This window comes from Scardinius erythrophthalmus (genome assembly GCF_964197995.2).
Source record: "Scardinius erythrophthalmus genome assembly, chromosome: 21".
NCBI lineage: Eukaryota > Metazoa > Chordata > Actinopteri > Cypriniformes > Leuciscidae > Scardinius > Scardinius erythrophthalmus.
Genome location: NC_138241.1, coordinates 29,994,186 through 30,011,050, shown reverse-complemented (window position 1 = coordinate 30,011,050; position 16,865 = coordinate 29,994,186). Strand labels below are relative to the sequence as shown.

General features: G+C 37.6%; 1 protein-coding gene across 4 annotated transcripts in view; it reads left to right on the top strand.

The window, feature by feature from the left end:
• kcnma1a (potassium large conductance calcium-activated channel, subfamily M, alpha member 1a) overlaps nucleotides 1–16,550 on the top strand; it is a 180,017-nt gene extending 163,467 nt beyond the window's left edge. For 2 of the 4 annotated variants that reach the window (XM_081351035.1, XM_081351034.1), the window contains 9 exons: nucleotides 198–422; nucleotides 893–1,085; nucleotides 4,153–4,266; nucleotides 8,530–8,660; nucleotides 10,918–11,112; nucleotides 11,467–11,585; nucleotides 12,880–13,113; nucleotides 14,432–14,460; nucleotides 16,253–16,550. In XM_081351035.1, coding sequence (XP_081207161.1) covers nucleotides 198–422; nucleotides 893–1,085; nucleotides 4,153–4,266; nucleotides 8,530–8,660; nucleotides 10,918–11,112; nucleotides 11,467–11,585; nucleotides 12,880–13,113; nucleotides 14,432–14,460; nucleotides 16,253–16,404 — 1,392 coding nt within the window. In that variant the 3' untranslated portion in view covers nucleotides 16,405–16,550. Of the gene's footprint in view, nucleotides 1–197; nucleotides 423–892; nucleotides 1,086–4,152; nucleotides 4,267–6,950; nucleotides 7,035–7,223; nucleotides 7,279–8,529; nucleotides 8,661–10,917; nucleotides 11,113–11,466; nucleotides 11,586–12,879; nucleotides 13,114–14,431; nucleotides 14,461–16,252 lie in introns of those variants that run through there. The other 2 variants (XM_081351036.1, XM_081351037.1) reach the window with 2 other exon arrangements.
• Nucleotides 16,551–16,865: the final 315 nt, after the last annotated feature.

Here is a 16,865-nt window from a genome sequence, read left to right as displayed (position 1 = left end):
TTAAATAAATATCTATGATACTAAAGCCATTGTACATTTTAGAATTGTGCATATGTATGCTCATTATTACAATATGCCATTTTGAGCAAGTGCATTATATATTTACCCTGTAATCAAGTGGCAGTATATGAGCTCTTATTCCATTCTTGCTGACGAGATTGTAACTGTCTTGTTTGTTTCTGGCTTTTTCACCACAGACACGCAGCGAGGCCTCCATGACGGTTTTAAGTGGGCATGTAGTAGTCTGTATATTCGGAGATGTCACGTCAGCTTTAGTGGGGCTTCGAAACTTGGTGATGCCTTTGAGAGCAAGCAACTTCCATTACCACGAGCTAAAGCCCATTGTGTTTGTGGGCTCATTAGATTATCTGAGGAGAGAGTGGGAAACCCTTCACAACTTCCCCAAAGTCTCCATCTTACCTGTGAGTATACACGCATTGTAAATGAGCCTAGAGCTTTTACACCTGGAGAAAACAAGCTGTCTGTAAACGTTATGCATTCATGTGACTCAAGGAGTAAGACCTTATTTTGCAGCAGATGTTCCCTTTTACAAGCTCTTTGCATGGAATAGCACCACCACAATTTGTTTTCAAGTGTTGATGTTCTGGCGGCAGGTTCCTGTGGGTCGTGTGAATCTCAGGCTTTGCTTCCTGCTCTAGTGCTTGTTAGCATCGCCTTGACTGAGTATGAAAAACGAAGCCAAAAAGCTGCCATCAGCAAAGGCTAGCCTTTAGATTAGACTACATCTCTTCTTCCCTCAGCGCATAGTTAGATCAGCTGAATGTCACTGCCTTTAGAAAAGTAAATACTTGTTAACTAATTTCCCTGAGCTCTGTGCCGTCTTTAATTTGTTTTTCTCTTTCTTCCTCTTTTTCCTCTCTCTCCGCTGAAGGGTACGCCATTAAGTCGAGCTGATTTAAGAGCCGTCAACATCAACCTCTGCGACATGTGCGTTATCCTGTCAGCCAATCAGAACAATATCGACGATGCTTCACTGCAGGACAAGGAATGCATCTTGGCATCTCTTAACATCAAATCTATGCAGTTTGATGACAGCATTGGGGTCTTGCAGGCTAATTCCCAAGGTAAGGAGTGGCCAAGAATACTTCAGCACATAGAGAATACCTCTCAAGAGCTTTAGACTGTGAAACCAACACTTTACTGTGTGCTTTCAAAGACAACAAGGTCCACTTATATGCCCAAATGGTTTAATAAAACAAGGGGAGACATGAATTATCTAAGAATAAAAGCACGACTGACATTTCAAATGTTTGTGCATTAGGAAAGACAATTAAACAGTCATTTAGACACTTTATGCAAACATTAAATGTCTATGAAACTAAAGACTGTTATACATTGAAGAATTTGCATTTCATGCATATGTATATCCATTATTGGAAAATGCATGCAATTCTGAGCACGTGAATTATATTTTTCCCCTGTATTCAAAGCTCTGAAAAAAAAACCCCATCCCTAATGTTTTTGTGCAGATTGCAAATTTGCCTCCAATTGCTGGACCGCAGCAGATTTGTTTGCCGACAAATTGACTCAAACAGATTGTTTATGCATTCAGATAAACATGTAACCCTCTTGTGCCCATCAGGATTCATCATCATTAAACAGACTGTACAAATCAGCAGCTTCACTCTCTCAGCTGCTCTTCATTACGTAAATTATACACACCGCACAAGCTGGCCCACAACAATTAACATTTCAACCATTATTGAGTATCTACTTTTTGCACAGAAAGATGGATTTAAAGCTTCAAAATGACAGCTGTCAGATTAAATGTGTCCAATATTGTCCCAAAGGCTCGCACTGAACGGTGTGTAGTGTTGAGGAAGAGCACATCCCTCTGCTGTGGATGATAATATATGGTAATCATACTCTTTGGGCACGTGAAGAAAACGTCATTACCAGGCCCGGAATAAATCTGTTTGAATTGTCTATGCTGATTTTGAGGAATTCTGATTTCAAAGTGGAGTTAAAAGTACTTCAACCTTATTAGTGACTGAACGCATAATTAAATTAGCCAAAATATTATGTGTAGAAATTTGAGACTAATTTCTAGTTTGTGCACAGATTCCATGAGTGCTTGGTCATTACTACTCTCTCAATTAGTTTAACTCAACATCTGGCATGATCAACAGCAGAGCAATGTTGTGTAATAAAGATTTATTTAATTAAAACAGTGCATAGAACAAAACATAATTTATCCCGCAATGAACAGTTTTCTTGTTCTCCGTTTATTCCCAAGTAAACTTTTGCAGCAATAAAAAGAACAAATTATTCATGTTTTTTCCCCAGATTGTAGTTCCAGCTTGGCAAATATCTAGTTTTATTATTATTGTTTGTTACATAATTACACATCATAATTCAATTTTCTTTGATCAAATAAAATAAACCATATAAATGTTTAACAAAAATGAGATACAGGTGTAATAAATTACATCATACATTTACATCATGGTAAATATTCTTGCCCTCACCACCTCGCCGTTTCAGTGCGGCTTGTTAAACTTGCACAGAAGGTGTTATTGAATAAATCAGCAAGCCTTTTGCCAGGAGAAACTACTGCTCAGGACACTGCTATCAGTGCTTAAGGCGTCTTTGAATAAAGTACACAAAGTCCAGGCTACATAATGCATTACGGTTGAAAACAATCTAAAGCAGAATTTATAGCGTGACTTTAAGGTCTGTGTGGAGGGCGAATAACTTTATGAAGTGTGATCGATGTGCAACAATAAACACAAAGTTGCACAAGACCAAGTGAGATGTGGTTAGACTTGGTCTTGAAAATTTGCTGGCTTACTACTTTTTATTCCACTTTTTAAAAGATACGACAGTTTTAATGTGTTTAAATTCTATTGACATATTCCTGTATAAATATAATCAGAAACTATAACATGCACAATATTTATCTCTTCTGGAAATATTGTACTGTAGATGTTCCTCAATACTATTGCTTGACTTCACAACTGTCTTTATCTACTATCACATAGTATTATCTTTGTTTGGAGTTGCTCGAATATGAATTAATGTTTAGTTTCAGTGGACATTCTGAATATTCTGACCCAAAATTCTGGTTAACACAGGCACATACCAGCTGCCTTATTTATTTTTATAGAGATCAGAATATTTACTTAATCTGGTTATGAGAGAATATGACCAAATTCTGATTTAATAATAATATTCGTGCATGTATATGCAGTCATTGAATTGTTGAGATGCTTTATAATGTGACATTTTTGTACACTTATCCAACAAATCTATGAAAAATAAACAATAAAAAAACAATACAATCAACAGTACTATCGCTCTTGTGTACCAGCATCCAAATTGCTCTTATTTATAAGCTGAAGTAAATGTTATTCAGAATGCCAGATGGTTGACTCTGACTGTCACTGCATATCTGATGTCTTCACAATTCACACAACAGGAGACGTGATTATTCTCTGCACATTTAAGACAAAGTCTTAGTCTCTCTCTCTGTTGTGTATTCTTTTGTTAGAAGAGCTATAAAGAAAGCTAGTCTATTGAACTTCTCCATTGAAAAGGACAACCTCTTGTACAGAATTCTGCAGGCCTTTGAAAACTTTGACCTGAATCTTTTCCCTGCATTATGTTTGTCACTGTAAAAACTATACGCTTGCATTTTTCTCCAGTCGATGGATGTCAAAACAGGGCCAATGCATTATGCATATAGCATTACTGATTTAAAGTGTTTACTTGTCAGCTTGAGGAAATGCAAAAGTGTCAAGTCATGTGAATTCATACTCTTGTCACTCCTGCTTGTATTTCATGGCATTTCGCATAAAAGGTTTTCAGGATCCACTTCACCAGTTTTACGGTAACAAAATGAACAGCATATAAAATTTATACCTGCTGGTTGATGGAAGGCAGCAAATGCTAAACATTGCTGAGCTGACCCTTAGAAATGGATGATCTATATTTCACTGTTTTAGACTAGCATGATAGTCCACTCGTATCCTACCACCACAAACTCTATGTATGTTCAGTACATTTAGAATCGTACAAAGAAAATCTTCAATAATCTAATCTCACCATTGTAAACTTTTTTTTTTTTTTTTTTTTTTGGGCACTGTAAGCAGAGTAGAGAATTTGACAGTCTCATTCCTCTTTCTCTTCCAGGTTTCACACCTCCGGGGATGGATAGGTCGTCTCCAGATAACAGTCCAGTGCACGGCTTAGTGCGGCAGGCATCCGTCACCACGGGATCAAACATCCCGATCATAACTGAACTTGGTGAGACGCAACTGCAGTCATACTGCTAACATGTCAAAATCAAGTGTGATTAGAATCTAAACTCCCCTATCAAGTTACACTGATGTGTTTCTTATGAGGTATGTGTCTGTGATGTGTATAATGGCACACCTGAATATTTCACCGGCTGGGTCAATGTCGCGTCCTCGTCAGTTGTGTCTTTAATGCACTGGAAGAGACCTAGACTTACAGGGAGAGAAAAAAAGCATGTAGTAGCAAAATGGATTCATTTATAAATAACAATGAGGGTGGCACTATTCCCATGGTCGGGGGACTCATGAAAGTTTTAGATCTCAGAGGGCACTAAAGCACCAGAGACCGACCGCTCCAACTCTCCACTGACCCAATTACAGCATGTTACACCAGAAAGGCTGCGAAAGAGAATGGGCCTTACAGACACTTAAAACTTCATTCAAAACACGCTCCTCACACATACACATATGTTCTGCTAAGACATACATTAGATCCAGAAGTCCTCCTCCCTGAGGGGTTACAAAGTCCTACATCTGGGACACACAGGGCCTGGTTTACTAATGGTTTGCTGGCATTTTCATATTGGTAGAAGTGAAACAAATAATAATAAAAAATATCTTTATTTTACTCAAGTATAATCATTAGAATCTTATATAAAGGCTCACTATGTCATGTGTCCTTAAAGACATTGACTAATACTTGACATTGACTAATCTAAAAGCTAGAGTTTGACTTGGTGTTGAGAGGATATTTTCAGCCTCTTGACAGTGTCCTTCTGTAATTCAAGAAGCAAGAAGCTGGATATTCAATCTAATAATAGAAGAATTGTAGACATGCTAAAAGTGTAGTTAACATAAATTGCCACTTGTTTATCGTGATGTGAATTGGTTATTTCTTAAATAACTATTCACATGTTGTTTTCCTAAGCTACTCAGATGATCATGGCTCACAGGAAATTTGAAGTGCTCTCAAAATGTACTCAAAATGGAGTTAAAAGTTATTCTTAAAGCACTAAAAGACCTAAACATTTAGCATTTACGGTAACACTTTATTTTAGTGTCATGTTACATGCCGTTACTATTGTAATAATTATAAATAACTAACAAAATTACATGCAATTACTCTTAGATCAAACCAAACCTTAACCCTATAGTAAGTTAATGTTGTAACTTAATATTACTCATTACTTAAATGTATAATTACAGTGTAACAACGGCACCTTAAAATAAAGTGTAACTGCATTTACATACTGACTCTGAGTAACAAGTCAGTAACGGAAGTAATGGAATAAAGTTTCCTTGTTACACGTCACATGTAGTTACAATAGTAAATACTATAAATTACATGTAACGAACTTTAAACCACACCTTAATTCTAAACCTAACCCTATAGTAAGTACATGTAGTTTTTTTTTTTTTTTTTTTTTTTTTGATTGGGACAGTGCATGTTAATTAATTACTTAATTAATGTTTATTAATACTCACTCGGTATAATTTATAATTGTCAATGGGGAATCAATGGATCAAAATCAATGGATAACATATACTACCATTCAAAAGTTGGGAGGTTAGTTTGATTTTTTTTTTTTGTTGTTGTTGTTGTTGTTGTTGTTGAAAGAAATAATTAAAATAATTTGATTTAGCATGGACACATTTAACTGATCAAAAATGACAGTAAAGACATATATAATGTTACAAAGATTTCTATTTCAAATAAATGATGTTCTTTTGAACTTTCTATTCTTTAAAGGATAAAAGAAAACAAAGGTTTCTGAAGGATCGTGTGACTGAGGGTTGGAGTAATAATGCTGAATATTCCATTTAGAATAAATTCTATTTTGAAATATATAAAAAATACAATTTTAAATTGTAATAATATTTAACAGTATTACTACTTTTACTGTATTTTGATCAAATAAAAGCAGCCTGCAACACATACACACACACACACACACACACACACACACACACACACACACACACACACACACACACACACACACACACACACACACACGTTGTTGTTGTTATACATTGTGTAAAATGTATGTCTTCTTGTCATCATTAAGTTATAGTATAAATAAATATGTGGGCTATCGGCCACTATCTAGATGTCGGTATCACCATCAGCCATTTAAAGAACTCATCATGGGAAAGGATCATCGGTTCAGTGGATCAAACTGATACTGAGGTTTTGCTGTAATAATTTAACTAGAAGTTCTTTGCAGTTTGAAGTGTGTAAAGGTAGCATACAATTCAGTTAAACATAATTCACAGTTACTTTTTTAAACACATCTTTATCAGCAGATTGCCAGCAAACCGGACATATTCAGTTCTCTACACAAGCGAATCATTGACTGTCAATGGAGCTCCTGGTAAATCAGGCCTGCAGTATCAGTGTTGGAATATGTGTGATTACACATTACACGTTTTTCTGTTCTAAATGGTTCATAGTAATCTTTCCCCTATTTGCAGTGCAGTAGATACCTAAGCTTGCACAACATCCCCGTTATCATGAACAAACACGGCTGAACTGTTCCATGGAGTTCTTACAGAAGCGCTTCATCCTGACGCTGTACCTTTAGATTTCTAATCCCACTCTTGACATGATACTCTCTTTTATGCTTTCTTTTTCTCTGCCTTTGAACTTGTTTCAATAACTGTCTCCCCTCAACACTGTTTTATCATCATTAGCTAAGCCTGGCAAACTACTGCCTTTGGTTTCATTCAGTCAGGAAAAAAACAGTGGAACCAACATACAAATGATAACAGAACTGGGTAAGCTGCGCCTTTGTCCTCCACTACTCTGATGCACTGCCTCCTTCATCGGCTTGTCTTGATTTCTCTCACTGCAGCTGAGGCCTGCTCCCATGGCATCACTTTGAACACATTTTTATCCTTAGTTCTGGTTGAAATTGACTGTCTTGTTTTGGCCTTTTTAAGGATTTTTTTTTCTTTCTTTCTCAGAGGCCTTTGATCATGCGAGTCTGTCCTTGTGGCTGTTTCCATAGCATCTCCCTGCAGTTCAATTCTCTGGCCCGGGCTCCTTTTCATCAGCGGCCTGTCTGAAAGACTGACATTTCTCTTCCTTAGCTCACAGGAAGTCTGGGAAGAAATCAAATTAGAAAAAAAAACCCATCCAGATCAAACCTTGCTTTAAGCTGTTTATTTTTATTTATTTATTTTGGTGCTGGCCCTAATCTCTGAAGCATAGATTTTGAAAGGGGGTGAAACAAAGATTGTGTGAGGCTGTGTTCAAACCGTACGGGATTTCAGAGCATTGTCTCTATACATTGGCCGCTGAGACCATAAACAATAGCCTTAAAGCAATCTGGCTGCTTCTGCTGTCCAACCAAAGATACCAAGCTGGTTGTTTTATATAAGTGGACCTAAATTCTTACAGTTTGTCTAATGCAAGAGTTCTCTCTTACTCTACAATGGCATTTTGGCAATTGTGCATCACTTAAAGTAATAGTTTACCCAAACAAATAACAATTCTTTCATCATTCATAAACCCTCACGTTGTTCCAAACACGTATGACTTTCTTTTTTCCGGTGCAACACAAAAGGAGAAATTTTCCTTGCAATTAAGGCTTTCAAGTTCCAAAAAGGATAAAGAAGCTTAATAAAGATAGGGTCATAATATTTGTACACTATATTCCACATCTTCTGAAGTCATTCAATAGTTTTGTCTGAGAAACAGATATAAATTTAAGTCATTATCCACCGATAATCTTCCCCTCTTGTGATCTGTTAACGGCTGTGACTAGATCATTGCATCAGATTCATGAGCAAATCGTGCAGATCAGTTTTGAGAAGTAGAACCAAACAAGTCATTGACCAGATCTGATTCAAAATAACGATCCATTTGTAGATCAAACAGCACGACTTCTCTCGTGAACTTGGCAAGTGTAGTTGGGTTGTACGATTTTTTTTTTTTTGAGTGTGATTAATGATTTAAATTGCAATATTTTTCATAATACACATTTGGAATGACATGAGGGTGAGTAATTGAAGACAGAATTTTCATTTCAAGTTGGATTCCACCATTTTTGGGCACTGCATTGTGCAGATATCAATATTTCAATATATAGGTATCTCCAGAATGCATGCCCACTGACGTGCATGCAATTTTTTAATTTTTTTATGCTCATTGTTTATTTGTATTCATGGACCCATCTACCAATGGTTGGTGAGACACACCACTTCACCATTTGCAGGACATTGGTTGTCTCTTCTGCACAGATGTAAAACTTCTGTCTCTCTACTGCAGTAAATGACTCCAACGTTCAGTTTTTGGACCAAGACGATGATGACGACCCAGATACGGAGCTGTATCTGACCCAACCGTTTGCCTGTGGTACTGCCTTCGCCGTCAGCGTGTTGGACTCCCTGATGAGTGCGGTGAGTTAGTGGCTAAACAGCTGCCACGTTGACACCTATTTACTGATTTGAGTTCCTTTAAACAGATTAGCATACATAAATCCTTTAAATAAATTATCCCTGCTGAATAAGTCGATTTAGATCCTTTAATTGTGTGAAGGATCCTTCATACTATCTACTAGGCGTCAGATGATCTTTCCGTTCGCATTCAAAAGCAGCCAGTGATTTGGTGAACAAAGCAACCTGTCAAAAGGTGCACAGTCATTTCTCTCCCATCATGGCATGTCATATAGAATTACATGAAGGCATGTCTCACTGCTAATCCTCTGAAATAATGTATAGGAAAGAGACATCCTCCGGCTGTGCAGTGCTTTAGATGTAGGGCTCAGACGTTACCAGTAGGCAGAGGTTGGTAAATGAAATGCCACATTGATCAGACAGCACTGTCAGCAGCGGTGACATCAAAAGGAAAGTTGTTGCCAAGACTCCTCATATAATGTGTCATGAAATAAACTTTCAAGAGTCTTATTAGATCTTTTAACAAGGTAAGTGCTCAAGTTTTCTTTAATGGTATGCCTTGACACGCAAGGTGGGCTGCTTTGGGGTCCAAAAGCTCTAATCTCCTAACAATGTCATCTTGGGTAGATTAGGAAAGATACCTTTTTTCCTTTTCCCCTCGTTCTCTCTTCTTCTTTGCAGCTTTTTCCCCCTCACCACCTACGACCGCTGCTATCCCCTTATCCATATGATGGCTTAATTCCAGTAGCTTTCACTTTGAGTGAAGCTAGAACAAAGCAGCCTTCAAGTGCATTTCACTGTGGACAAAGGTGAAGCCTGCTAATAGACAGCTCTCATCCATCATTGGGCTGAATGCTGCTGTCAGGGGCCCAGAGAGGTGTCACTCTAGCGCAAGCTCGCAGCGACACAGCCCTCTCGTGCTCGAACAAACGACCTCATGATCCTAGTAGAATCTTATATTTTTTACACGTTAATCATTCGACAACTTTATCATCAGTGACACTGAAGAATATTTGATGGACAAGATACAGTGGGGTCCACAAGTCAGAGATCGCTTCGAAAGTGTAAGATACAAAATCTTATTTAAACCTGCAATCATTACCAAGTTTTAGGATTTAAAACATGTAAAACACACTACTGTCTAAAATTGTGGGGTCAGTGAGAATTAACACTTTTTTTTCAGCAAGGACATATTCAAATAATCAAAAGTGACAGTAAAGATATTTACACGAAAGCTACAAAAGATAAAAAATTCAAATAAATGCTGGCCTTTTGAATTTTGTTCATTGAAAAAATTCTCTCATGGTTTCCACAAAAATATGTTGATAATTAGAAACGTTTCTTGAACATCAAATCACCATATTAGAATGATTTCTGAAGGATCATGTGACACTGAAGACTGGAGTAATGGCTGCTGAAAATTCAGCAGCTAAATTTAAATGAATCCAAATTCTTTATAAATAAATGACATTTTTAAATATTTTAAAATAGAAAACATTTATTTAAAATTGTATTAATATTCCACAATATTACTGTTTTACTGTTTTTGGTCAACTTCTTTTAAAAACATAAAAACTCTTACCTGCCCCAAACTGTAGTATGTAAATGAAATTATGTGAATAATAACTATTTGTTGGTCACTAATCAAATTGTAACATTGGCCATGTTAACAAATGCCAGATATCATGAATCATCAGGTTTTAATTAAAGATATGGGGCCTCATTTATAAAATGTTAGATAGAAACCGTCCTACATTTGTTTTTGCGATCATTTCTCAAATGTACGTATAAATCGCAAATGATCTTGAAATTGTGCGCAGCTGAATGGCTTCAGATCTCCGAATCTAACTATTCTCTCAAACTGTTAGAAAAATGCACCAGTGGTCTCGGACCTCTGGACTCCACTGTACAAGAAAAATGTCCACGACTTGTTGTGTTATCTATTCTTCATTGTATCTAATCTACAATTAGCAACAATAATGATAATTAAAATGTCCTCGTGTGCAAAACGCTCCCCTGTTAAGCGTGGCTGGTGTTACCAAAATGAATGTGCGTGGGGAGGAGACGACGACAACAACAACAACAACAACAACAGCTGGCGTAATTGCATTCCCGTGTCTCTTCCCTTCCCAGGGAGTGAAATGCGAAAAGACAGATCAGGGTCTAGATAACAGTGCTCAGGACAGCTCCAAATTCCTGACTGTCTTGAGTTGTGACTCTAATGGTGCTCACGTCCGGATCCTCTTCTTTATCTTGGCAGACATACTTCAATGATAATATCCTCACCCTGATCCGGACGCTGGTCACGGGAGGCGCCACTCCGGAGCTGGAGGGCCTGTTGGCTGAGGAGAACGCGCTGAGAGGTGGCTACAGCACGCCACAGACGCTGGCTAACAGGGACAGGTGTCGGGTCGCCCAGCTGGCCCTATACGATGGGCCCTTCGCAGACTTGGGGGTAAGTGGATGGTTAAGAGGAGCTGACAAGTTTTGGCACTTTGCCCAACAGGGCTCGTTCCCCGTCCGACGCCTCCTCTGCCCGCTAATACAAAGTGAACGAGCTGAATACGCAAAGTCTGTGGGTGAAAAATAATGTTGCCTTAAATCATGATATTTCTGTATCCAAGTAAGAATGCAACACATTTCATTATAGCAGTGTAGACATTGTACTAGGATACAAATGCTGAGAATGAGACAAACAACACCTGCCCTTGCACTTGCTGAAGTTGCTTTTGTCATGCCTGAAATAAGCATAAGTTGATTTAAATGTTATGAATGAACGCTTAAAGCACTATTTTGTGTTCTTTTTCAGGATGGTGGTTGCTACGGAGACTTATTTTGTAAAGCATTAAAAACGTACAACATGCTGTGCTTTGGAATCTATAGATTGCGAGATGCACATTTAGGTGCACCAAGCCAGTGCACAAAAAGGTGAGCTGTCCATTTTACCTATTAACCTCGGTGTCAGTAGTTTTTGTCCTTTATTTCACTAGGCATGTAATCCAGCTTTAGTGAAGCCTACATTATTCCTATAAACTCAGTTCCAGCACCTAGTGAGCTCCCTACCTTGGCAACATAGAGGAACACCTGACACAAATCTTCACAAGATTATGCTTGCTTATAAGATACACAATTTTTTTTTTTTTTAAGAAATCAATAATTTTATTCAGCAAGGACATACCATTGTTCAAAAGTGATAATAAAGACATTTACAATAGCCGCTTTTCCACCATCGTGCCAAACTGTTCTCATTGCTTAACCGTTTTAGCCTGTGCTGATCCGGCCCAGCGAGTGCGGATATGGTTTCATTTTCCACTGTGGAGCTGATTACAGAGCTGATGCGATATATGGTCAGAAATTAATTTTATTAACTTGTGTTTACTCTGCTTAAATAGCACGCTTACTCAGCTACTGAGAATCCTGAGTGGCAATGGCACTTAATGCATTCTACCAGCACGGTTCTGCATGGTTAGCCTATCGTGCTGAGAATTCTGGGAATGGTTTGTAATTGTGTCATGCCGAACTAAGCTCAAGTGGAAATATAACTGGAACCGTTCCTTACTATTTTTAAAACCGTTCAGCTGGACGGTGGAAAAGCGGCTAATGTTACAAAAGATTCAGATAGATGCTGTTTTCTATTCATCAAAGAATCTCTCCAAAAATGTATCTCAGTTTCCAACTAAATATTAAGCAGCACAGCTGTTTTTAACATTGACAATAATAAGAAATGTTTCATAAGCACCTATATTAGAATGAAATCTGAAGGATCATGTGACATTGAAGACTGGAGTAATGATGCTGAAAATTCAGCTTTACCGTCACAGGAATACTTAACATTATAGAATATATTCAAATAGTTTGATAGTTTCTGATAGTCGTGAGGGTATACAGTATGGTCGTCTTCTTTCTTTCTTTCTTTCTTTCTTTCTTTCTTTCTTTCTTTCTTTCTTTCTTTCTTTCTTTCTTTCTTTCTTTCTTTCTTTCTTTCTTTCTTTCTTTCTTTCTTTCTTTCTTTCTTTCTTTCTTTCTGTTTTTTTCTTTATCCACACAAAGATAAAGTTTTTTTTTTAAATACACACTTAATATTTAAACCTGTTTAATATAATTGTAAGTGCAAAAAGGCAAACATCATAAAAAAATAAAAATAAAAAAAAAGTGAAGTAAATGCTTTATTTCCTCCTGCATGATATCCCTGAACATAAGTGTCATTTTTCCATGTGCACAGATATGTCATCACAAACCCGCCTTATGAGTTTGAGCTGGTGCCCACGGACCTGATATTCTGTCTGATGCAGTTCGACCACAACGCGGGCCAGTCCCGAGCAAGCCTGTCCCACTCCTCCCATTCCTCTCATTCATCCAGCAAGAAGAGTTCGTCTGTTCACTCCATCCCCGCCACGAACCGACAGAACCGCAGCAGCAAAGCACGTGAAGCCCGTGAAGCCCGTGACAAACAGAAGTAAGTTGGCCTTTATTTCTCTTTTTAACCCAGTAGAGTGTGTATGTGTGCGCTTGTTAACTTTTGTGGTTTTAGCACACTTCGTACAAAAAGGATGTGTGTGTGTGTGTGTGTGTGCGCGCGCGTGTGTGTGTGTGTGTGCGTTTGTACCCAGCGTTTGTTGTTCTGTTTGTGAGTTTGCTTCATTGTAATGTGCATGTGGCCCTTGCCTTGACCACACACTGAGCTCTAAGACCATTTGATCATCGCCACATCGCCAGGACCATGCCAGCATCAGTCTGCATATCGCTGCTGCACTTGTATAGACACAATCAACCTAATTTTGGAATGTTAACTATATGAATGATTAATAATGGTCTGAAATTTGCAGGTCCCATGCAGACCTCTAGAAAATTTTAGTTAATATTCATTATTAAGCTTAATTGTGTATAGTTAATATGGATTATTTTGTGTGAGGAAACAGCATTAATTCATGTCTTGCATTTCTGTTTGTCCAATCATTGTTGTGTGTTTGTGTGTGTGAGAACTGCAAATTGCATCATCATGTTTTTATTCTGTGCTTATTTTTAGTTATGCTCTAGTGATTTTATTTTAATGTTCCAGGTAGGGTATAGAGCCATTATCATAGCATAAATAGTTTCACACCATCCCTACATGCCTTGCAGGTGCAGAAACCCTTATGGTGTGTATTTCTCGTGGCATTTTGGAGCATTTAATTGTGGATCATTTAAAATGTACTGTTTTGAAATCTTTATCATCTACATATACAGTCTTCGTGAAGCTGTTGTTGAGACTTGTCTCTCACCAGAATGGAGGAGCTGCAAGGCATTATGGGATGCTGTAAAACCCTGCATTGATTTCAGTGCCTGTTACGATGCGTGCCCTAAAAGTTGTAATTCAACAAGATTTAGAGTTTGTAATATATTCCCCCTGTGAGAGAAAAAAGTAGGTTATATTAGTTAATATTCGAGATTTGAGATGCAAATGTTGTCCTTTTAAAGAGTTTTACAGTACTATCTGGATAACATTTGATTATTTTATATCCATTGTTTTCTTTATTACTAGCTACAAAAATTAAGAAGTTTAAAGAAGTATTTTGAATAGTTTGTAAATCTTAAATACTGAATTTATATTTGAAGTAGCATTTTACATTTTTTTTAAGAATCATTCCCCGTTAGTGTAAAATAAAGATGGTTATGATTTTTTTTTATATATACAATATGTTAACCAGACTAAAAATGTAGACACATGATGTCAGTTATTCTGTTACTTGCCTTAAACACTGTAAAACTTACATAGACCACTTTTTTTTCTAAAGTGCAACAAGGATGAATAGAATGGGCCCAGGTATGCAAGTTAATGATTCTGCATGATACAGCACCTGTTGTGGGATCTTTTAATCATAACTTTGTCCTTTGTGGAGCACTGTTATGAGAGGGGATTTTGATTTTACTTTCCAAGAAAATCATGCCTACTTTTCACCTTTGCTTTCTAACTGAAAGCAAATGGCTGCTGCTACTGCCTAACTCTTGTCATGCTCAGGACCATCCCAGCATTGCATGCGGTTGACTGTCATCCTCTCTCTATACCTCCGTCCATCTGATAGGTTCCAGTGATCTCTCTCAGTAGTCCCCTTGACTTATTTCAGTTCCTCTTGTTCATTTACCTCTCATTAGGTTTTCTTTCTTTCTTTCTCTAAGAAAAACTGCATTGTGTGAGAGGTCAGTGTGTCTGCACATTGTTTCTGCAGGTAGTTACTCAAAATGTATTTGTTTGTTACTTCATCCAATTAAAAAATGGTATTTGGAAAATATACATATAATATAATATTATCCGAATAATTTTCAGAGCCGTTCAATTAAATCCTATAATGAACTGATTAATAATAGTTACATAAAAAGCTTAATATATGTAAATATAACTAGTTAAATCTGAAATTGTATTAAATGTAAAATGTAGAATTCTTGTTCAAATTTATTGCAAAGATTCACAAAACATGTATTTTATATAATATTTGTAAAAAAATGCATTATCTATTGATAGTGTTGACAGTAGATATTTCTTCTGATTTGAAATTTGGATAAATATTGTGTGAAATACATGTTCATTTCAATTAATTTTCTATCATTAAATGTATATAGATTTTGTTTTACAAATTATCAATCTGCAATCTCCAGATATTGGTTGATTAACCTGTCTGCACAATATTGTAAATTGTTAATGATGCAGTGGTGGCTTTTGTCATATTTGCAGCTTTGCTATATTCCTATTAACTATAATCTTTTAATGGAAGTAAGATTACTATACTGTACAACCTCAAAAACATAGATTTGGTCCGTTAAAAGTTCCCCACTCAAACCAGGCGAAAGTGGTTTCACGTTCCGCTCTCAGCCTAAATTCACCTCAAATATCCGTGTGAGAGGGGAACCATGATGAGAGTCCCTGTGCTGCTGAAATTGGCTCTTTTAACCCTTGCGGAGCCACAGGATGTCTCGAGGCGATGTAAGTTCCAGCATCAGTAGTAAACTCAGGGGAACGGAGCGAGGTGGCTGACTCCTTGCACCACCTCAGGCACAGCTCCACTTACATCAAACGACTTCGCCGTGACACTCTTCCCCCCGTGGCCCGTCGCAGCCTGACACTCCAAGGTGTGCAGCACATTTCAAGTTGGAGGAATAGTTGGAAATGTTGGAGTGCTGGAAAATGACACCGCCTAGGAGAATGTGAATATGATGAGGACAGATGCTGGCCCTGCGTGTGGCTTAAGTCCATGTAGAAAACATTTCAGAATAAAACACCTAATTTCAAAGACCAGATCACGTGAAAACTGGTACTTGGTACACGGCTTGATAGGGTCATTCCTTTTGGCTACAATACACCCTTGTTTGAGGGCTGTAAATGCTTTTACATACCGTACATTTTGCTGCCTGATGAAATCCAGATCCAACAATGTGTGTTTCACCCTGTGTCTTTCTGAATGTGAATTAAAGTTCATGTATAGAGAGAGAAAGATCGAGCGTGGTATTCTTTTTTTCTTTTCTTTTTCTTTTAAAGAGAGATGCATGACATTGCTTTAAAGATCTGATATTAACACTGTTTCTCTCGCCTTCTGCTTCTCTCCCGCCTGGCTGTCTCACAGAAAAGAGATGGTTTACAGATGAAGCAGAAAATGCATACCCAAGGAACATTCAAATCAAGCCCATGAGCACTCACATGGCCAACCAAGTAAATCAGTACAAATCCACTAGCAGTCTGATTCCACCTATTCGAGAAGTTGAAGATGAATGCTGAACGAATCCCCGGCCTTTACCATCACAGAGGGACTTGGGTCATCCTGCTGTAAAAGATGAGCGCTAATCAAGAAATGATGACTGTTGATGATGGAGACACATTGTCCTTCCCTTGTTCGACTCAAGGGTCTGAAGCGATCGAGAACTGGAAAGGACTTCCTATGTGTATACCTTTAATGTTACTTCCATACTTTTATATATGTATACATAGTGATGTACATAATGACAATCAAGTAAGGATTGTACAGCCCCCTAGCACTTTTTGAAATTATGTTAACAGGCAAACAAAAGAAGAAAACAAATAGTACTTCCTGTGATTCTTTGCAATATCTCACCTCTGCCGTGACCTGACTCCATGCAGAGGGTGCTATAATGGAGGATGAGGGTCACTGTCGTTCACTTCATCCAAACACTACCCAAAGATTAGCCCCGCCGATTGAGTTGCGTATCTGTCGTCCATTT